The sequence below is a fragment of the Gastrolobium bilobum genome, unplaced genomic scaffold (assembly GCF_033153095.1).
Source record: "Gastrolobium bilobum isolate Gb01-03AN ecotype WA unplaced genomic scaffold, APGP_CSIRO_Gbil_v1 utg87744, whole genome shotgun sequence".
NCBI lineage: Eukaryota > Viridiplantae > Streptophyta > Magnoliopsida > Fabales > Fabaceae > Gastrolobium > Gastrolobium bilobum.
Window position 1 is genome coordinate 81,877 of NW_026899846.1, and position 24,486 is coordinate 106,362.

At 34.8% G+C, this 24,486-nt stretch overlaps 1 protein-coding gene across 1 annotated transcript; it reads left to right on the forward strand.

The window, feature by feature from the left end:
- The first annotated feature begins 1,323 nt into the window (after positions 1 to 1,323).
- Positions 1,324 to 18,536, forward strand: LOC133293932 ((S)-ureidoglycine aminohydrolase). Its single transcript, XM_061492556.1, has 13 exons — positions 1,324 to 1,456; positions 1,618 to 1,746; positions 2,906 to 2,993; positions 3,075 to 3,151; positions 12,810 to 12,849; positions 12,976 to 13,042; positions 15,680 to 15,765; positions 16,030 to 16,111; positions 16,376 to 16,432; positions 16,568 to 16,606; positions 17,513 to 17,583; positions 18,122 to 18,175; positions 18,332 to 18,536. The coding sequence occupies exons 1-13, from the start codon at positions 1,423 to 1,425 to the stop codon at positions 18,399 to 18,401; spliced, it is 894 nt and encodes a 297-aa protein (XP_061348540.1). The 5' UTR covers positions 1,324 to 1,422; the 3' UTR covers positions 18,402 to 18,536.
- The last annotated feature ends 5,950 nt before the right edge of the window (positions 18,537 to 24,486 follow it).

Consider the following 24,486-nt stretch of genomic DNA (forward strand, 5'->3'; position numbering starts at 1 on the left):
GTGTGTTTGGTACATGTTTTCATTTGAGTTTGATGGAAAGATGTGGGTGGCAATTGAAAAAGACCACGTGTGGTTCAAATTTGGGGAAAAAAAAATCCAGGTAAATAGGAAGCCTAGTAAACAAGTTCACAATTGTTTTTTTTTTGTTTGTGAAATTAACTATTCCAAAATACCACTTGTATTTTAGGATAGACGGGGAAGTGAAAAAAGGGGTTTCAAGTTGTGGACCGAAATGACCCTGCACTTGTATGCAGTGGTTCTTTTAAAAAAAAATTATAACGGGGGTGTTTTGGTCAATTTAACCTATTTTTGCATCAATATTTTACATTTAACCAAACATAGATCTTGCAAATTTAAATAAATTTCTCCGATAATATTTCAGTGAACCAAACATCTTTTATTAAACTTTTTCATCAAACTTACTTGATAATCATTTTTTCATTAATTATGTTTTCTGGTACAAAAAAAATATATCCTCTACCAAACGTCCTCTAAAGAAAATGAATATTTATACCCTACTTCTTAGGTGAAGTGTTAATCAGGAACAACTAAAATTATTTTCAATGTGTTATTGTTTTATGAATAATAATCAAGAGGATTATTTTCATTTGATAATATTTCACTATTTAAACAAATTTATTGTTTTTAATTTCTTTTTTTGTGTTGATCTTTACAATATTGTTATTATTTTTTAGGGAGGGGTTATACTTAGTTACTTACTACCTTTTTTTTTTATTATCAAATCTTAACCGTTGATTTTCATCAATCTAACGGTTATAATTTATTAAAAATTAATAATTAATTAATAAATATGACATAATAAATTATAACCGTTAGATTAACGAAAATCAACAATTAAAATTTAATAATAAAAGATAGTAAAAAAATAGTAATAAATATAGGGAAAAAAGTTTCCGATGTTACTTTAGATAACTTTATCTAATGTTCATCGAAACGACGTCGTTTTGGGTTGAAAAATTAAAAAATTAGAGTGATAAAGACTATTATAACCCTGAAATAAATTAAAATTACAAAAATACCATGATTTCCGTCCCAAAACGACGTCGTTTTGATGAACATTAGATAAAATTATCTACATTAACATCAGAAAAAACAAACCCATAAATATAACCTCTCGATCTATTTTTTATTCTGTTCTCAAATTTATTCACATGGCCCGCCCAGTTATTATTTAATTAATTAAAACCAAAAAAAGAAACGGGCTGTAAAAAAAGAAGAAGAAGAAAAGACAAAGGCCCAAAGCTGATATCAGTTGTCTTCTTCTGTTTTGTAGTTCTCACTTTCCTCTCTCTCCTCCATTCACTAAAATCACTAATCGTTGTACAGTGTCAACAACGTACGTGACACTTCCATACTTACATTTGAACCACTCTTTCTTTACCTTCTCATCTTCTTCCGAAAATGTCTAGTATCTCTGTCCTTCTCCTCATTCTTGGTACCTTCTCCTTTATTTTATTCTCTACTCAAAGTTTTATTTAATTTTTTTTTTTTTAATCTTTTGTTGGTTGTTCCTGATTGCTAAAGGAGGCTAAAGTGTTTCTTAGTTAATGAGGAAATAGCTTTAGTTATGTTTTCATTGTTTTGTTGCATTTTCAGGCTTCTTTAACTATGCATTGGCTGAAGAAGGGTTTTGCTCTGCTCCTTCCGTGCTTAGCATGGAATCGAAATCGAAGCCTCTTTATTGGAAAGTCAACAACCCCACTCTCTCTCCTCTCCACCTTCAAGGTCAGTTAACTATTTTTGTTCTAAAAATTGTATTTTGATTTTTTTTTTTTTTAAAAAAAAATTATTAAATTGTTGTTATGTTGGTGTAAATGGTTAATGAAGCAAGAAGCAAATAAAGACTACTGGTGATTACTGATTAGGTTAATGAAGGAGAGTAAAAGTTGAGATCATGTCGGTATAAAATTTATAACTAGGGTGAATAATCAAACCAATCCTGAGTTACAAAGGATTGGACTTGTTAGTTGATTAACTAAAGAAGCAGAATTTTTTGAACTATATTTTTGTACATGTTTATGTTTGTCTGGGTATACTGTAATATATTTATTTTACCAAAAAATGCTTCAATTAACTCCAATATGCATGTAAACGTTTCTTTAACTGAGTTAATTTGTGGCTGTGTTGTAGTTAAATGTCATTCGACTCATTCCTATACTTGTTCAGTTTTATATGTTGGGAAAAAAGGAAGACCACATTCGTTTGGTGTAGTTGGATTGAAAGTTCATTTTGGCACATGACCATTTGTACCTTCCATTCGACTACACCAAATAAATATGTTCTATAAACCTAAAATTGGGTATTAGACTTGACATTATTTCGAAGTTAGCTGTAGTGTTTTTTTTTCTTTGAAATAAATAAAAGGGAGTTTTGTGTCTGTTTTTATGACAGAGGGAGGTCTTTTTGGTAAATATGAAACATTTTTGTTATAAACAAGTTATGTAAATGTGAAAAATATAAGTTAGGTGTAAAAAATGAATATAAAACTGTATGCTTTCTAGCAGGCTTGTGAGTTTGGTCAAATTGAAGAAGTTCATGGCATCTGCTTTGCTTGATTCATTTCCACTCCCTACTTTTGAAGTCATAACTGTTTTCAAGATAAAGTTGTGGACTTCACAATTACCATGAGATTATTATTTTTGGTTGCTGAAAGCATTTTCCTAAGAGGCGAAATGTTACAATCAACTACTGGGCTTGATGATTATGATACTTACTTGAGTTGTGAATTGTGATCCTTTGTTTTATTTTGATCTATATCAAAAGGTTTTCTAGATCTTGAGGTTTCTGTTACTGTTGAGTCCTCAACTATTTTTCTAGGAGAGAAATATATAGTGATATTGTATTGAACTGAGTCAACTGACTTTACTATGGTTTTGTTTGTCAGATTTGCCTGGATTCACACGTAGTGTTTATAGGAGAGATCATGCTTTGATATCACCAGAAAGTCATGTATATAGCCCATTGCCTGATTGGTACTCTTGACTTTCCTCATTTGTTTTGGTTAAGATGTTTTTAAGCCTCTTGTTGTGTAGTAACTTGAATTGCTTTGACAGGATCAATACATCAGGGGCATATTTAATTTCACCAGAAATTGGTTCACACTTTACAATGTACCTAGCTAACTTGAAAGGTATGATTTTGATTTATTTCACAGAATCTATTATATTTACTTAGTTGCCTAGATATGGGCCATATTTTCATTCATCCGATGAGATATTGTTGTTTCAGCATGGGGGAATAAATTATTCCAGACTAAATATATTTGCTCATATACTATTTTTGTGATGCCATTTTCTGTTCGTGTAGAATGATGCATAATTTTGAAATCACTTCCTTCTTTCTTGAATATATGAAGCATATGGGGATATGTACAAGCCTCCTTAACATTAGATCAAATATTATTAAAAAAATGAAGTGTGACATGGAAAATATTGAACACTTGAGAAAAGGCAAACAAAGAAAAACTACTTTGTAAAGCTAACTGTGTAAGTCAGAAAATCTGATTTCATCACTAGTGGAGGCTTCTTCTTACTGTATAATCCAAAACGGTATTTCTCTAGTTCAATTCTTCATGTCACATTGGTTCAAGGACTATTGTCTGTTAGCAGACCCCCAATAAAAAGGTGTGTGTTGGCAGGAATAAGGATCAGAGTGGGGAATAGAAAGTGAGTTAGTTTTGTTGACAATTGTATCTATATTAGGGAGGGGGAAGTAGAAGTGAAAGGGTATAAAAAATAGGAGGAAAACAATAGGGGGAGTTTTTGGTTTTGGAATAGAGGTTGGGAGGGAGCTCCAAGACCCTCAAACTTCTTGGTGCTGTAAGATATACCTCTTTGCTTTCCTTCTTTTCCATCTTCCCTCTTGATTCTACATTCTATTGGATTCAAATTCATGGAGAAGAGTGGTATGCAATACAAAATCATCCCTTTTCTATTTGTTCTTTGCTTTTTCTGGTACAGTTTCTATTAACTAGTAGAAGAGGTCCTAAATCCAAGGAGATTTTCATGGTACGCATAAGAATGGAGAGGGGTTTCGAAGCTTTGATGAAACAAATGGAGGAGGATTGGTGACAACTGGGAAGAGATAAAAAACTTCAAGAAGCTCGATTGAAGAAGCTTGAAGATGTTCTTGAAGGAATGATAAAGTGAGAGTAAGAGTATCATTCTGTAACACTCCGTATGCACCCGATGTATTAACTCAATTATGGTATTAAACGCAACTTGAATTAACTTTTAATCACTTAGTTAAATCTAAGACAACTTTTTTATATGTAAAGTTATGAAAAAATTGATAGCTATGGTTAAAACGTGAATAAACCTTTTCTCGCTCAATTATGTCTAACCCATTGGTTACAATGAGTAATCTAGCTAGGAAGGTCCTACACAAGCTTATAACCTCAAACCAAGTGGCCCACATAAGACTGGAGATGTAAAAGAGGGAAAATCAACACTGGTCTAGCGCGTTAAAAAATGCCTTATAGCGCGTTTTAACGCGCAGAAAAGGTATAATTTTCCAGGCACAATGCGTTAAAGCGCTCTAAGTGCGTTAAAACGCGCTTCTCCCAAAAGCCAGTGCATTAAAACGCACAATCTGTGCGTTAAAATGAGCTGAGATAGGTTTGTAGGGGTCTTGCGTGTTTTAACGCGCTGAGGCAGAGACATGGGGTGTAACATCCCGAGCGCTGACGAGGGCGGGGAGTGATCGCCGGTGCGAAAGGGCATGGACAAGGAGCGGCTCCTAACAGGCTTCTAGCGTGGGGTTATATGCATGAATGAATCGAATCGACACGCGAAAGAGAGGGATTCCAAAGACTGTGCAGGTGTGAGACTGCACAGTTTGGGATAGCTTATAAGAATTAATTGGTACTACCTATGCTAACAAGATGCATCTTCTTTTCGGTAGCCCGGAACGGAAGAACTCCATAGTTAAGCGTGCTTGACTTGGAGCAATTCTGGGATGAGTGACCTCCTGGGAAGTTTTCCCAGGAAGTGTGCGAGTGAGGAAAAAGCACACTGAAAAGTCTCGTGTTAGTATGTGGGGATAGTCATTGATTCTTGAAGCTGCCAGGCGTTACATGGAGCTTCTTTTTAATGCCCTAGACCCTATCCTTGAGCATGAACGCCAATTCTACCACCTAATTGACTATGGCACAATATATATAGATGAAATCCATCACTCTATACACTTATTTTCCAAGGATCCATCAATGGATTCATCAACATGGCTTCAAGCCATCTCATATACATTTTCAGACATGCGTTCTAATAAAATGCATCGTTCAAAGCATGTACATAGTATTTAAATACTTGGATTACATACCATAGCATAGGAACTTGAATCTAAATGTACATACTATTCTTATAAATCATTAACCAAAAGATTACAAGTTCTAATAAAATATGGTTTTGCACAAGTGCTAAAACACAAGATATCATTCCAAAATATAACATGTCACCCTAACTATTCCAAGTAGACTAAGCATGCTCCTTTCCTCGAGATGGGCTATTACCTCCTCCATGAGAACCTGAAACATGTCCCAAAAGGGATGAGAGATGAATCTCAGTAAACTAAGGGCCCTTGAAGATCACTACGCCCTTAAGTTCACTTGCCTGCATGAAAAGTTAGAACAACATGGTATAGTATAACATCATATAATAAGTGAAGTAACCTAAAGTTGATCAATCTATGCACTCAGTGCATTAAGATCACTTGAAGAGCAGTCACTCAACAAGTGTCCACATGAGACTTCCAAGAGTTTCACCTCTTAGGATAATTCTCCAAAGGGAAGCCAATGCCATATTCTTTTGGTCAATGAATCTACCTAGTCATGAATGCCTTTCGTGTACCCATTACATTAGGACCACTCAATGAATCAGACATTAAATGAGCGTCCGTATGGAATTCCTAAGAGTGAAATATCTTTGGATACATCTCTCCATGAGATAGCCCATACCATATTCTTTTAGCCAACGAGCCTCAATTAATCAACTCATGATTCCATGGCTATACGCGTAAGCATATCATATCACACATCCGATTGCACATTAGTCGATACTCTAACTATGCAATCTAGCCTCTAGTACTTGTTCATTGAATCACACACCAACAAATAACAACTGTTTATATGAATGCACATTACGCCATACTCTAACAATCCACTCAATCGTTCAAACAATAACCATTACCCCAAAAAGGGGTATTGTGGAACATTAAATGAGACTAATCCCAAGTTCCAAAGTTTACCTTTTCTTAAGTTTGGTTCCAAAGCTTTATTTTGCTCCAATGGTCACCAAACACAAGTCACCAACAAACACCCTATTTCAAGGTAATTTAAAGTTTTAAACTATTCAACAATATGTTCAACACATGAATTCATCAACCAATATACCAAACCATTAATTATAAGGAGAAGGTTACTTACCCCCTAATTCTTCAAAAGTTAAGGTTGGAACCCTAGTTCAATATGGGTCCCAAAGATGGTCAATACAAAGTCATTACTACCTTCAATATTCCTACACCAAACATAAACCAATCAACTATTAATTTCAATATTCAACCCACCCATCACATTTTCCCCAAATTTCATGAAACCCTATGTTATAACTTCTCAAAAACTCAAGGTAGGTATGCTTTCTTACCTCAAAAGCTCCAAGCCAAGAGGAAAACAAGCTTTCAAACTTTTTTGGACATTAAGGGCCTCACTCTGCAGTATGCAATGTTATGCACTTACGCTGCAGCATGAAGTGCCACTTAAGAAGAATCCATACTCTGTTGTTATGCCGTGGCACACAATGTTATGCCACATCATGAGATGCGGACTTACAAGTTTTCACTCATCTGGTTTTGTTGGGGTCGTTGCTCTTCTGAAACTATTACCAAGCTCAACCTATGTTAGTCCCTATAAAAATAGATACTAAAAACCAATAATTAGCATCAATTATAACTTTTAACTTGCTAATAGATAGTAAAGAGAATGTGGAAATTTTATTGAATATCCTCCGCGAACTCTGGATTAATTGGTATCCAAAGATTAGAAGAGCAAGAGTGGCATATGTTGCGACTTCGGCAAGTGCACCGGTCATAAAAGTAATAAAATATTGAAAAGAAGTTTTTGTATATTGATATTGAATAAATTACATGAGTGAGTATTTATACAAGAAAGAATCGCTAAGAATGACTAAGCGATGACTAATCAATCCTATCACAATCCTAATCACAATCAATTCTAATCAATCACAATTAATCCTAATCAATCATAATCAATCCTAATCAATCATAATCAATCCTAATTAATAGGAAATAAAAACGGAAACATGTTTGAATTCTAATTTTCTACACTCCCCCTCAAGTTGAGAGGTAAATATTGATCATTCCCAACTTGCCAATCAAGTCTTCGAATGCTGGACGGTGTAGGCCCTTGGTAAGGACATCTGCCGTTTGCTCTTTGGTTGGAACATATATCAAATGCACACTTCCATCATCTAATTTTTCTTTGATGAAGTGACGATCAACTTCCACGTGCTTTGTTCGATCATGATGCACAGGATTTTGAGCAATGCTAACAGCTGCCTTGTTGTCACAATATAGTTTTATTGGTAGGGAATATGAAATCTTCAACTCTTGAAGAAGTCTTCTCAACCAGATTCCTTCACAAACTCCATGAGCTAAAGCTCGAAATTCTGCTTCAGCACTACTTCTTGCAACCACTGTTTGCTTTTTGCTTCTCCAAGTAACAAGATTTCCCCACACATAGGTGCAATAGCCTGAGGTAGATCTTCTGTCTACTGATGAGCCTGCCCAATCTGCATCAGTGTAGATTTCAATTGTCCTTTTATACCCCTTTTTAAAGAATAATCCTCTTCCTGGAGTATTCTTGAGGTATCTAAGCACCCTATAGACTGCACTAAGATGCTTCTCCTTGGGTGAGTGCATGAATTGACTAATCATACTCACCGCAAAGGCAATGTCAGGACGCGTATGAGATAAGTAGATTAGTTTACCAACCAATCGCTGATATTGTTCTTTATCCACCTCATTTCCATCTTCAATACCTAACTTGGTATTAGGTTCCACAGGTGTCTCAGCAGGTTTACACCCTAACATTCCTGTTTCCAACAAAAGATCTAGAACATATTTCTTTTGTGTTAGAGTGATACCTGTTTTGCTCCTAGCAACTTCCATACCAAGGAAATATTTGAGAGTGCCAAGGTCTTTGAGTTCAAATTGAGCTGCTAGAAATTTCTTCAAGGTGTTCAATTCCTCAATATCATCACCTGTAAGAATTATATCATCTACATATACAATAAGAATAGCAATTTTACCATCCTTAGAGTGTTTGTGGAAGAGAGTATGATCAGTCTGTGCTTGAATGAAGCCTCTTCTTTTGACTGCTTGTGTGAATTTGTCGAACCATTCTCTGGGAGACTGTTTCAATCCATATAGAGACTTTTTTAGTTTACACACTGATCCATTTCCCTTTTCAAAACCAGGTGGAGGATCCATATAGACTTCTTCATGTAAGTCACCATTTAGGAATGCATTCTTCACATCTAACTGTTGCAGAGGCCAATCTAGATTGGCAGCAAGAGATAAGAGAACTCGGATGGTATTGACTTTAGCAACCGGAGCAAAAGTCTCATGATAATCTATCCCATGAGTCTGAGTGAAACCCTTTGCAACCAATCTTGCCTTGTATCTGTTGATGCTATTATCTGCATTGAATTTTATTGTAAACACCCATTTGCATCCTACTGCCTTTTTTCCTTTGGGTAGGGTCACTATCTCCCAAGTTCCATTTCTTTCTAAAGCATTCATTTCTTCAAAGACAGCATCCCTCCATTTTTTATCATTGAGAGCCTCATGTATATTTCTCGGTATCTTTGTACTATCCAACATAGTATTGAAAGCACGAAACCCTGGGGACAACTTTCCATATGAAATATGATTAGAAATAGGATGAGTAGTACAAGATCGAGTACCTTTTCTGAGAGCAATGGGCAAGTGTAGATCATTTTCACCATGACACTCAAGTATTGGGGTGCTGGAACTAGAACATGGTTCAGAATCCTGGCAGTGTAGAGGCTCTGGGTTATTCACACTTTGAGGAGGCTTTCGCCTGCTATAAACTTGTCCCCATTTTGAGGAGGCTCCTGATGGTGAGGATTCTGTAGCTCCCCCTGTTTCTAAAAGTAGAGGTAATACTGTGGCATTAATAGGTTCCCATGACTGATCTTCATCTACTCCTATAGACTCCCCATGAAGAGAAGTCGAGGGGAAGAAAGGGTCATTCTCAGAAAAGTGACATCCATAGAGACAAAGACCTTACGAAGAGAGGGTGAATAACACTTATAGCCACGTTGAGTAGGAGAATAACCAATAAAGACACACTGGAGAGACTTAGGATCAAGCTTAGACCGTTGATGGGAGGGAATATGGACAAATACAACACAACCAAATAACTTGAGAGGTAAGGAGGAGACACCTCGGAAGGAAGGGAAGATACGAACAAGACTAGAAAGAGGAGACTGAAATTTCAGAATGCGAGATGGCATTCGATTTATCAGATACGAGGCAGTGAGAACTGCCTCTCCCCAAAGATATTTAGGAACACTCGTGGTAAACATAAGAGCCCGAGCAACTTCAAGGAGATGTCGGTTTTTTCTTTCCGCAACTCCGTTTTGTTGGGGTGTGTCAGGACACGAGCTTTGGTGAAGGATGCCATATTGGGAAAGATATTCTCCAAGAATAGAGTTAAAATACTCTTTGCCATTATCTGTACGAAGAATTTGTATAGCAACTTAGAATTGGGTTTGAACCATGGCATGAAATTTTTTAAACACGGATGCAGCATCGGACTTATCCTTTAGAAGATACACCCAACAAACTCGAGAATGGTCATCAATGAAGGTAATGAACCATCGAGTACCTGAAATATTTTTAACACGGGCTGGACCCCATATGTCGCTATGAATTAAGGAAAATGGGGAAGAGTCATGGTGAACTTTAGAAGGATAATGAGCACGAGTATGCTTGGCAAGTTGACAAATATCACAAGAAAACAAACTTGGACTTTTATTAATAAATAAGTTTGGCAACAACTTCTGAAGATAAATAAAATTTGGATGGCCTAGCCTACGATGCCACAGCATAACATCATTACATGAATCAAAAGGAAACATAGAGTTTTTTTCTACGAAAACAGCTTCATGAGTCACATCCTCCTCAAAGTAGTAAAGTCCACCATCCTCTCTAGCACTGCCAATCATCCTCTCCGAGTCCTGTTCCTGAAAAACACAACCATGTGGAAAGAATTTAGCAAAGCAATGCAACTCAGAGGTGAGCTTGCTAATGGAAATGAGATTACAAGTCAGAGAAGGAACATAAAGAACTGATGTCAAAGTAATCAGCTCAGAAAGTTTAATGGTTCCGTGTCCCGCAATCTGGGAAAAACTGCCATCGGCGATCTTGACCCGAGAAGGTTCAGAATATGGAGTGTATGAACAAAACAAGCCAAGATTACCTGTCATATGATCAGAGGCTCCAGAATCAAGGATCCAATGATTTTGACTATCAACATGGAAAGTTGTACCTTGCTGGACCACATGACTAGTGGCCTTAGGAGGTTGCTCGTGGTAATAAAAAGAGTGTTTTGAGGAAGCCATGAATAAAAAGAGAAGGGTTGACCGTTGATGAAAAATCAAGTTTTATAAACTTTTGATCTGACCTCTGGAACAGGAAGGGGAGAAGCCGGCGAGAAGGTCTGTGCAAGTCGCGACGGAAAAAAAAAACGTCTGGAAGGCGGCGCGTGGTGGCGCGTGCAGCGGCTGACGGCGATGGGTCCAGCGGCGGTCGACTCGTCGGATCCTTCTGAGTCGAATGGTCACCTCACTTTTTTGATCGGAGGTCAGTAAACTAGGTTTCTGTGTTGGACAGATTCAAGGCGGTGTTTAGGAGGTGTTTGACGGTGATGGAAGTGTTTGGATGGTTATTTCAGATTTGAATTAGGGTAGGAACGAACCCGCTCTGATACCATATTGAAAAGAAGTTTTTGTATATTGATATTGAATAAATTACATGAGTGAGTATTTATACAAGAAAGAATCGCTAAGAATGACTAAGCGATGACTAATCAATCCTATCACAATCCTAATCACAATCAATTCTAATCAATCACAATTAATCCTAATCAATCATAATCAATCCTAATCAATCATAATCAATCCTAATTAATAGGAAATAAAAACGGAAACATGTTTGAATTCTAATTTTCTACATAAAAGTGTACTGAGTACGAGATCGTTCCCACGATGATTGATTTTCAAGCACTAGTTCTCTAACAACGATTTAGTTGGACAACAAAGAATGAGATGAAGAGAAGTGAAATTAAAAACAATTAATAACATGCAAATTAAAATTCAAAATTAGAAAGCAATTGAAAAGATGATTGATTAAGAATTTAAGAACAAGCGTAGTTAAGGTTTCGACTTCCCCCAATCTCCTCTATATGCAATGAATTAAATTGTCAAGAATCCGTTTTTAATATAATGCCAATCAATTCTTTCTAAGTTAATTAGGGCTCAATTCCTTGTTACCCTAAATCTATGTGATTTTGAAAGAACTCTAGTTCCCCAAGAAAACATGCATTTAGATCAAGAATTGAAAGATTGCACAATTACCCTATGTCTATCCCTAGATCACAAGGATTATGATAAATTTACCAAGTCAGGGTTCATGCACCAACATCCCTATTATCATACAATTCCCCTAAATCAATCTATAAGGAGCAAACTCATAGAAGCATTAAAGACAGATAAATTTATTCAATTATAAAAAGAAAAGAATTCAAGAACAATTTAATTCAAGACATACGATTCAATTGGGTTCCATCTACCCTTAACTACATAAAAGTCTAGCCTAGCATACTGAATTCAAAAGCAATAATAAAGAAAAGAGAACCCCAAGCCTCCATTGGTGTGATGTTGACTTGGTTCCTCAGTGCTCCAACGCTCCGCAACAGGATTCCTCCCTCAAGTCTCTGTGTAATTCTCTGGATTGGTCAATGAATTGGTTCATTCCATTGACCCCAAGCTCCCTATTTATAACCTTTGAATCCATATCTTTTAATTTTTCATCAAATCTCCCCATGAATCTCTATCAATTCCTAATCAAATCTTGATTTGTTTCTGTTTTTATTTAAGATCTTGCAGATTGGGCTTCAAATCTTTGTTATGATTCCTTTATCACTTCTTAGCACCAAATCTTGTGGATTTACCTTCAAAATGAGCAAGATATCAAAACATTAGCTCAATTTTCAAATCTTTATAATTTTATCATATAACACCTTGATTCCATGCAATCTACCATATAATTATTGTAGAATTTAGCATAAAAACATGGTAAACCAAGGGTTTATCATCATACAAAAGGAAACTTCCTCAAGAATTTGAGAGCCTGGTCTGTCCCTCCAAGACAAACTAACCAACTAACTAACTGCCTTCACTTACATTCTCTCCCTATATTTATATCCTACCTATGCCACTGCAGTTAGAGGGCTAACAAACTAACTCTGAACAACTTCTCTGACAATTTTAGCTAATAGAGACTGCCCACTTGGCTCTTTGGGCCCATGTTTATTGCTTCTAACATATACTTTGGCCTCACGGTAAAGGGTCTGGATGTATCATGGATAGCCGAATAACTCCCATTGCTTGAAACTTAATGATATAGTTCCCAATTCAGTAAAAACCTCTTCTAGTATGCTTCTGATTTATGCTTTGCCCCTTTTGCAGAGAATTCAAGATCAGGACTACCCCTGCACGATGTGGAGAGGTTGTGAACTTGTTATTTCAGCTTTTCAAATTTCTAAATTCTCCTCCTCCGCAATTCCATTTCCATTACACCCAAACCATTTCACATTGTTTTCTGGCTCTAAATGCATGTTTGGTATCCTACTAGATTAATCTTTGTGCTCGAAGGTGCTGTTACACTCACTAATGTTTCTGGCGTTAGCCATATACTGAAGGTACTAAGTTTATGATTGTTATGTAAATGAAGCTATTCTGTCAGTATGATCGCTAATTTTGACTACTTTTAATGTTGATGCCCCAATAATTATTATATAAATATCAGGTTTGGTTGATGTGCTTTTAAAAATAGTAATAGCTCCTTTTTTTAGTAATAGAAGAAAATATTGTTAGAAAGAAAAAAATATCAAGGGGACAGTAAGATATCCTCCTTAAAAGAAACAGTTGAAGACAACAGAGAACCAAATTGGCTAAAAAATGAAACAAATCTTTCAATCTCTTTCCATATCAGTAATGGCAGTTCCCCTGAAACAACCGTGAGCAAAGCTCACCAAAGAGAAGCTCTAAACACAATCTTGTCTTGTAACAAATTTAAGGGCAAAGAGACTCCCTTGAAAAACATGGGCATTCCTTTACTGCCAAATACACTAGAGAGCTGCATATGCCACACATTGCCATAAACTTGTGGCCTCCTAATTCCAGTTGCACCCTTTGAGACATATCATAAGAAACTGCTCCAATGTGGAATGATGCACCCAGTGTTCACCAGCAGCCATCTCACAATGCAAAAATAAGTGGGATACTGTTTCAGGAGAAAAAGCTTTCATATATCATTTCCTCTTATTATTATTTGTACAATTATACTTGTGGAAGAAGTGCTGAATTAATCATGTTAGTTTCTGGGAATATGAACGACATTTTCTTATTATTGTTTTAGCTAATTTTTTTGGTCACATTTTTCCATGATCCAGCTCATTATTTAATCTCAGTGGTAGGTTAGGTTCAATATTATTAGTGTTTGATTTATAGAGTAACAGATTCCAGACTCATTTAAATTGGGCTTAAATTCAAGATAAATCAGATAAGATACCCCAGAGGGAATTCAGATTATTTAACAATGTTTTCACCGTGGAGAATAATTCCGAGATTCCTCTCTAACAAAATACAATCCTTGAAATGTTTTTACATAAAAATCAACAATGATTGATGTGGCTTCAAAATTTTATTTACTTATACCATGATACTACAATGGGGAGTGTTTTTATTTAATTTTATGCTATTACAATCTTTTGTTGCCAGAGAAGTTTTATGCATTAATAGTTAAGATGATAGGAAAATTGCGTGACAAAAGGAAAAAGGGAAGGAATGAAGGCACAAATTGATTAACAGCTTTTTCTCAAATTTTTAGCATTGAGATTATAATGCATTACTGGGTCCTTTGTCGAACCCTCTTGTTTTCATGTTATATAAGGAAGTACAGAAATTAGTGTGATGCTTATAACTAACCTTACACTATTTTCACACTGCGTAGCTATTTGCAGCATAGAATGCAATCAAGATCGGTGGAAATAGTTGTGGGGTCTTTCATGCTCTTTTTTGGCTACTAGTTTGTATAACATTATTCAATTTTTTTTTTGATGATCACCATTTCTTTAGTAACAACGTCAACATTACATTTATTCCAAATTAGTTGGGGTGGACGGTTGATGAACCGAATAAAAAGCAACAAAAGACTTAGGGAAAAGATAAATAGTTAAGAGAGAAAAATAAATGAGAGAAAAAATAGATAAGAGAGAAAAAGTGAATAAGAGAGAAAGATAAATAAATAAATAATGTAGGAAAAATGACTAAAAAGGACCGCTTAAAACATAGGAAAAGTGGGTCTATCCCTCTATAATGCTAATATCTTTCCTCCACTTTGTCCAAGGACACACCGTAGGCCAATTTATTTTCCTCTCCATTAAGTCTTGTTTTACTACTTTCTCCCAAGTAAATTTCGGCTGACCTCTTCCTCGTTTGTATCACACTCTCGGTAACAATTTTTTGTTCTTACGGGAGCATTTATGGGTCTTAGAAATAATATGCCTAAACCTTCTCAATCTTTGTTCTCTTATCTTTTCAACCACTGGTACTACTCCTACCTTTCGTCGAATATCTTCATTTCTTATCTTATCTAACCTTGTATGACCACACATCCTTAACATCCTCATTTCTGCTACTCTCATTTTATACTTATGTTGCTTATGTGTTGGTTAACATTCAACTTCGTATAATATTGTAGGCCTTACTGTTGTTTTATAAAATTTCCTTTTTAGCCTAAGAGGGATTTTGCGATCACTCAAAAATCGTGATGCACTGTGCCATTTTATCCAACCTGCTCTGATTCTATGGTATACATCCTCATAAATCTCTCCCTCTTTTTACAATATTGATCCAAGATATCTAAAAGCATCTTTCACGGGTACCTTCTGTCCTCGCGGATGCACGAAATTTTGATCTCCACTTGTCGTAACAAATTCACATTTCATATACTCAGTCTTACTCTAACTTAATGTAAATTTTTTAGACTTCAATTTGCTTCTCCACAATTCTAATTTATGGCTAACACCACCCGTGGTCTCATCAATAAGCACCACTATTTGGTTGCATCAATAAGCACAATATCATTTGCAAATAGCATACACACTGACATCTTGTTTTGGATATCTTGTGTTAACTCATTCATAACTAGGGCAAAATGATAAGGACTCAAAATAGAAACTTGTTGCAAACCTACTTTGATAGGAAAATGACTTGATATTTCATTTTTTTTAATAAAGGCTATAAAATTTTTGATACCATGCTTTCAATTCCAGGTGGATTCGTATGCTTATTTTCCTCCAAATTTTGAACATTCAATTGAGTGTGATGCATCTGCTACTATTGTGATCTTTGAACGAAGGTTTGTACGTTGTACTTCCCCCTATATAAATATACGTTTCATCGTCTTGACCTTACCTTTATGAGAATTCATGCAATTAATTGTATTGAAAATGGATTGAGGAACCCATTTTATATTTCAAGATTCTTTGACAAGTAGTCACAACATTAGTTGGTGCAGTTTTCAAGGATTACATATCATATTTTTGTTGCGTGCATTCGAATAGTTAGCAATCACATGAGTACTCTAATGACTTATGTACCAAAAATGTCTATAACCTATTAGATATGTTCCGCTACAAAATCACGTCTCAGAGCCTGTGGTTAATTCAACAGATAAGCAGCCACTCCTTGAAACTCCTGGCGAGGTAAGTTGTTGACTCCAATATTTTCAAAGGCATTATGTTATGTTTATCCTTTTCTCCTCTTTGTTGCAAACTCTACCATTATATTTTTCAATTTAAGATGATAGTTCATTAAAAAGCATTTGTGCCACTTTTACAAATATTAATGTCATTACTCATTGTCGGAAGCAATTCTTACATGCTTTGGGTTCAGGTCGTTTCTTATCATTGATGTCATTGTGCGTATGTACACGTTCATTTTTTACTCCTTTTGGTACCCATTATTAGGTTTTTGAACTGCGGAAGCTCCTTCCTACATCTTTGGCATATGACTTCAATATCCATGTAAGCTCAAATCTGTAATGTACTTCGGTTCCTATTCTTTTGGCAAAGTCTTATTAGTTGCGTTTATCCAATTTTGCTCTGCTATGGTTTCTGGTTAATTTTAGTTATATGTAACTGATGTACCCATGCCTGCAGATTATGGATTTTCAACCTGGAGAATTTCTCAATGTAAAGGTAATCTTCTGTTGCTTTTACTGTAAAGTAGCGATATGGATATGTTACGTATGTATGCCTTACAGCTGCATTAAGCATATGGATCGTATTAGAATGAGGATGTGCTGAAAAATTACATCTCCTTTTGTACTTCTAAACTATTCATAAAATGGCATTTAACTATTGTATAATTTAATAATCTAATCATGCAAACATCCTTAATGACAAAACCACATATATGAAGATCCTGTTCCATACTTTAACTTACAATTTAACCTTTTTGTTAAACTTGCTGTTAATTATTTGGAATTTTAAGTTGTACTGTTAGTCTTGGGCTAGGCAGTTATCACTGGGATGCATTTAATGTAGAATTCTGGTTTTTTTTCTTTCTCCTTCATCTACCAACATTCGAACCAGGGACATTGTAGCGTTGTACTCCAACAACTACCCTATCGACCATGAATGCTGATTATAGAATTCTGATTTAACCTATTATCTCAAGTTCCTTTTTTTTAATTATCAAATAAAAATTTAGGTTGTTCCCTATGATATCACAATTGAAACTTGTACAAAGCAACAACCTGGACAATTTTAAATCAAGATACATATGGAATCTATATGAGTAGCCTTTTTCGCTTGACAATGGATCTCAATTTCATCGCTTTCAAAACTAAATAATGTAATGTTATGACATCATGAATATGTATCCTTAATATATCTTATCAAAAAATACACATACTTAATACAGCTGCGCTTTTATAAAATTTTATCTGATATCAGCAGGGGCTTTTACTTCTTCATGTTAGGATCTATGTCTATGATACATTTCTTAAGAGTTAATCATATATGAGTCTTTGAGAGAGTTAGTTTGTCTTCCTATGCAAGTTTATAGGCCTTTTGTTTTAATTATTTTTATGGATTTTACAGGAGGTCCATTATAACCAGCATGGTTTACTGCTATTGGAAGGGCAAGGCATTTATCGTTTGGGTGATAGTTGGTAAGAGTTATAGACCTGAACTAAAAAAAAAATTAGCCTAGATGTTGCATGGAGTTCAAGATGGTGGCATTCTTTGCTTCCATTAAACTATATGGGTACTAGTACATTGAAAGTGAAAGTTTCACCTGGCCTATGAGGAAGTGGTATGACTGATATATACCAAATCTATGACTTTGGGTCATGTCTATATGATGGCTTGAGTTTTTGGGTTGGATTTGGGATGTTGGCCCCATATTGGCTACTAATGGTGTTAGAGCTATTGAACTTACCTGGTCAGTTATGAATGAATGTGCATCTTGGTGGAGAGCATTGCAAATTCTTTTTGTTAAAGTCTCACAAGTGGTATATAACTTCATGCAGTGTCCACAAATTTTGGGGTTAGATTTTGGGCTGTGTTCTTCAGTGAGTTTTGGATGGAATACATTGTTCACGGTCTTTCCATGCAGGATACTGTGTTCATTGTGATCATTGAAAGGTGGCACTTTACATCTATGATATGTTTTTTTATTGTAGTTTTTGTTGGTTTTTCTGTGAATAGGTACCCGGTTCAGGCGGGTGATGTCATTTGGATGGCACCCTTCGTCCCACAATGGTAAATTGCATAAAACTACTCCCCCTCTCTTCTTTAAAAAAAAAACGCACAATCCGAGTATATAAGTACATTACTTATGATACATTATTACGTTATATGTTACTTTTCATTTAGTCTTACAAACATGTGTCCTAATACATGTGCTGCTATCTTCAGGTATGCTGCCCTAGGGAAAACTCGAACACGGTATCTTCTGTACAAAGACGTGAACAGAAACCCATTATAATTGTGATGTTGATGTACGTTTATATGAATGACATGAATGAATTATCCACCTTCTTACTTAATGATTCAACTAATAGAAGAGTTGTCGCTGAATACATTTATTAGCTGTCTATCATCTGCTGAATGTTTTTAGTGTTTGTTCACTTTAATTTCGTTTTCGACGGGGATTAAACAAAGACTACTAAATTATTTTTATGGTTCAATCTATCATTTCAACTCTAGAGTTTTCCGAATAGTCCTAAAAGAAATTCCTTAGAACCCCATCTTAAAAACTGAAAGTGTTGGATATAGATACATGAAGGATATTTTAACTGTATGATTATGACCAGAGAGTTCAATTAAAAAAAATATCAATTAAGAGATTCTAGTTATATATGACCTTTCCTTTGTGGTCCAGAAGTGTAGAACTCTGCTGAACTAAAATAGTTCTTTATGGAGGAAGAGCTTATACCCACCTATGTGCTTAGCACTTTTGCTTAGTTTTCATGAGTTTTTATCAGAAGCTCTGGCTTCAACGTGAATAATTATGAGGTTGAATGGGGTCAATATAAAACATGGGGGACGCAATGAAAGAGCAAAACCGTTGAGGAAATCAGCTGCTCCAAAAACAATAGTCAAAGTAACAGTGGTTGTCTGAAAAGTAGAGGTTGCGAACGCACTGATGAAAAATCCTCATTATAATTTATGATCGTATGGTATAAAGCCGATGAGCACTTCTTACTGATAAAAATTGTGCTTTGGCTATGGGAACACAGAATTTGGAATCCCTTTTACCCTATCTTTGGTTTCGTGATAATCAATAACATTATCATCAAAAGATGTTTAATCTTTCTATGGCTATCATATTCATATAGGGGCCAAACAAAACCAATTGGAATATGGACACTTGGAATATGTATTAGAGTAACATGTGGTATGTGAGCGTCCGCGTGCGTGCCTCGACGGGGAATTTATGTGAATGAATCTGAATTGGCCCCACCCTTTATGTGTGGTGACTGGTAACAAAGGATGAGAGAAAGAGTAAGGCAAATTATGTGCACATATGCTGTCCATGTCAGCGTACCTGAATGGGAATATTATTGCATAAGCATTGTCTGCTTTTGCGTCAGAAAGTATTTCATCTTTTACTTATGTATTATTGCTAGTCTCAGAAGTTATCCCATGCTGCATTTAATATCGTGAAGCTCCTTACGTTCTAAATCTTTATTGGTCAGTAAATTTGATTCTCATGAATTCCTTCTCACTGATTCTCTGGCTAGTCAGTGATCATTCTTTAGCCCCCAATAAGAGACCAATAATGTCCTTTATGATAATGTATTGAAATGCAAACCATAGAAAGATTCCAACATATTTTCACAATAAGTTTTGTGGTCACACACTCAAAGTTGCTACTTCTAGATCCTTGATCGAGTAGGATTGTCTTTTGCAAATACTTGATATATACATGCAATGCAAGGGGCAACCCCCCTTGAAACACAAACGTTGCCCCCACAATCAGTGGTCTCTTGGGATATGCTAGGCCTCGGGAAGTAGGACAATGATTGTTTTATGTTCCAATGCGAGTGGCAGTGTAACCACCAAATCCGGCATCAGAATCGGCTCCTAAGTCCAATGAGTATTAGCCATTTAATTTGGAGAACCATTCTATAATTAGAGTTTGTTTTTATCTACTCAGTTTGTATTATGTACTTTTTGTGTTAAAAAATAAGTAACTCAGACATTCCCCCCCCCCCCATAGTCCTATGGATATATAGCCTTAATTTCTCTTCAAGTGTGCTCGGTGCATGTGCAAACTGGTGGCTATTTCGTTAGGTTTACTATAGTACTAGACACTTGCAAATCTTCTTTGACAGTGACACCTAACTAATAAGAACCACAATAAGGAAGACAAAAGTCTGAAATGCGTTGTAATGCAACTCGTTCTATCTCTGTCATATGCCCAAAAGATGGAAATTGGTTTAAAATAGAAGAATATGACTAAGATGAGGTCTACAATAAAAGGACAATGATGGAAAATCCAAGAAAAACCTCATATAGAATCAGTTAATGTGGCAATGCAAACGTATTTAGATTATTAGGTTGACAATTGATTGAGGCGCAATATGGGATGTGGAAAGGGATCCCTACGTAGATTTACTAGTAGTGACATTTAAGCTTGTACTTTTATGCCTCAAGTTCATGTCTTACACACAACTTGCAAAATGAATTTTCTGAGAAGAAGCTTTAGTTAAATTCCAGGTACTTCATATTGTTGGGATATTCAAGTGTGATAGAATCTCACATTGGTTCATAATGTGTTAAATGAAGACCATACAAGTGTGAGGACTAATAAATATAATTCTTTAAGATTTTAGATTAAAATATGTTGAACCTATTTATTGTGGTGAATTATTGCTTAATCCGTATGTATTATTTGGTTTGGTAACAGAAACAATGGATTTCTTTTCTCTATAATGCTTGACATAATGGAACCATTATTTCAATTTTTGTTGAAGACGAACAGAATTGCAATGGAAAGGAAAATGATAGCTGTATATTATTTTGCCTTTATATCATTTTCAATTTAAATAATGAACAGGAGTAAGGAGTTAGTTATTCTCTGAGACCTAAGTAATTGTATTCTCCTGTGTAGGAATATGGAACTAATTATTGTATGGGATAATGGGAATTAGAGTGGCCTAGATAAAATGATGTTCAAAATTGATTAGCACCCAAATGCAAATTGCCTGGGTCTGCATTATGTTTTTTTTAATCAATTACTCATCCTTGAACTTTGGCTTTTCATTATAATAAATTAAGTGGTAATGAAGCTATAATCATTTCCGAAGAAATATGCTTTCCTTTTACTTTGTTAAATAATAGAATATGACACACATGTGAAGGGAATCCTCTTATTCCACGGGCATTGAGCTCAAGATAAAAAAAATGATAGATTTTGCTTGGTTATATGCATGAACAAGCCTTCGGTGTATGCAATGGCCGTAGAAAGAGGGTATTTATGCCTAACTTGAAAATTTAACCGGGAAAGTTATAGCTTTAATCAATGATTGGATCGTGATCTGAACCTAATAATTAAATATAGAGTGGAAACTTGTGAATTGCTAATTTTCAATGACAAACACTATTCATGTTAGGGTTTTGCATGGGTTGCTGAAAGTATCAATATCTGCTATGAATATATGTAGCTGGTTTGGCTCAATAAAGTTCATGCTTTACTTTACTTCATGTTAGGGTTCCATTGATATATATATATATATATATATATATATATATATATATATATAATATGGGTAAAGACTCAAGATTATTTTATATTGGTATAACTTACGCTCTAAATCTTAATCGTTTATCCTATTTATATGTAACGGTTCTGATTTATTGTAAATTTGAGCCGTTATGCAAGCAAACGAATGATTAAGATTTTGTATAAGATTTCTTATTCTTATATAGGTAAGAATATCCTTTTTATATATATATGAGATATGATCATTTGACACCAAATTTGACACCTCATCTGAGAGCCATTAGATCAAAAAAGATCAACTACTCTGATTTGTAAGCATGTGACACTATTTATCTTTTTTGATCTAATGACTCTTAGATGAGGTGCCAAATTTCAAATTTGACATCAATGTCAAAGGATTGTACCCTCTCTCTATATATATAATATTTCAAAAGCTTTAAAAAAATATACATAACATGAGCAAGTTATGAATTAACTACAGCTAAGATTGTAAAGGAAAGGGCGTATATACATATTTTCAGAAAGTTTGGAAAAAAGAATAAAATGCACTGTTTTGTAGCTTGGGATTATTCACTTTGATTCCTGGTATTTTTTTAATTCTCTTTTTTCTTCTGTAGTTATCCTCTCTCTTTCTCTGTCTCTCTCAATTTTATTTAGTATTTTGTCTCTTGTGATGATATAAAAGCAAAACAAAGCAAAGCATCTTTCACTCATGATATGACCTTATGAGGGCTCAATGGCAAAGAAAGCTGTATAGATCCTGTGGAGGTGTGGCCAACAAACCCACTAGAGAAGGAGAGGTGAGGGATGAAGTCAATGCAAATTTGTATGACCCACTTCAAATAAGTATGAAGCATAAGGTTGGCAATGCTTTCTACTAACCACCAATCACAAATTGAGAAGTATACCCAAAATTCCACTCCCCTAGTACTTACTTATCACTTTGTCCTATGTATTAATAATTCCATCTACATAGACTCTATATGTAAAACGGACGTGGGTTGCATCATATAAGTTTGCACTTGACTTTACAATGCATATCTCTTGGGAAATTTTTGATTTGAAGCTAATCCATCTAACTATTACACAGACTTTTGGGGGAAAATAATGGAAATTGTACTGGAGAGATATAAATGGGGTCAAGAATCAGCCAGAGTACAAGTGATTATCACATATTGTAGCAAGTGGGAAGAATTGTAAGTTTTTGATAGTCAACCTGTGCTCAAAATGCTTTAGAGATATCATTATTGTAAACAATCAATTCAATTCACGCAAAAACGCAAAAAATTTATTAAGTGAAAGTCTTTTTAATAGTTTATATTATTTTCTAACACGTTCCTTCAAATGAGAGCTCATTGGGCTTGAAGGGTAGATAATGTACAGACTCATCTATCTGTGCTAAGAAATTCCACAAGAGAAAGTGGGGGGCGGTGAGGATCGAACCTGTAATACCGAGACTCTGATACTATATAAAGAAATAATTCAACCCCAAAACTTAAATCTATTAAGTGAAAACCCCTTAAATTTCCTATCCCTTTGTCCTATGTCCGCATAACCCCTTAAAGAATCAATCCAACCTCTTAAATTAAGAAACTCATATCTTACATCATTTTACTCTCACAAAGAGGTGAGACCCATATCTTTAAAACTTTTTTCTTCCACTCTCTCTTTCTCTCTAATGATCTATCTCTTTCTCTCACTTAAAATGACACAACTTTGTATCCTTTAAAATGATACACATTTTTTCCTATTTTTTTTTTTTTTTATAAATGATGACATTAAGATTTGAATCTATAACCTTATATAACTCTTGATTAATATTTTTTTTATATTAAGTTGAAGTTTTCTTTTCTTATTTATATTCTTCGATTTTTTAATGCATTTAAATTTTTTTTTATTTTTTTTTGGGAATGCAGCTCCCGAACCCCTGCCACTGAATGTGTAGACATAAATACACTTTTTTAGGTTTGCCACTGCGCGCGCGCGCGCACACACACATATATATATAGGGGTTATCATTTTTCCAGCCGCTTGACGTTCAGCAAATAAAATCAGGGAATCATAACCATACAAAGGTGGGTGAAAAGCATTAAATGCGAGGAATCAAAATCAATCAACGATATAAAATTTTTTTTTGGACGTCAGCGGCCGAAGAAATAATTTCACCATATATATATATATATACATGATATTCTATATATATATATATATATATATATATATATATATATATATATATGGAGCATGATATTCTTATACCGATGTAAGAATAAAAGTCTTACAACAAATCTTGATCATTGATTTGCTTGCATTTAACGGCTCAAATATTTAATAAATCAAAACTATTAAATATAAATAGAATCGACTATCAAGATTGAGAGTGTAACTTATACTGGTGTAAAATGATCATGACATTATATATTTTTAACCCTATATGTCTCATCCTATGATACACCGACACTACAAAAAAATTTGACGTGTCGTGTCCGGCACTCCCCGACACTTGAATACCTGTTGCAAAGACTGAAAAAAGGGCTTCAAAGGTTGCGTTGCGTTACATTTTTAGTTTCAACTATTAGATTCATTGAATTACGATTATCATTTTATTGAGTTTAATATTAGTATTTGTGATATCTTATATTTCTTTACAAAATTGATGGGTATTATAAATTTAGTTTCATTTTTTGGTTAAATTATTAAATATTAAATATAATATACACTAATAATTAAAAATATTATTTAATATCAAAATGTATTCTAACGTGTTAAAATCTAATATTTTTTTAAAATTAACGTGTCGAAATATTGTGTTATATCTTATATCTCCCGTGGGTTTCTCAAC

Bases quoted from the DNA above. Each gene is read 5' to 3' on its own strand.
- LOC133293932 (XM_061492556.1), top strand. From the start codon at position 1,423: ATGTCTAGTATCTCTGTCCTTCTCCTCATTCTTG. The intron at 1,457-1,617 runs GTACCTTCTCCT...TTGCATTTTCAG, and splicing joins TGTCCTTCTCCTCATTCTTG to GCTTCTTTAACTATGCATTG. The intron at 16,607-17,512 runs GTAATCTTCTGT...TGGATTTTACAG, and splicing joins GAGAATTTCTCAATGTAAAG to GAGGTCCATTATAACCAGCA.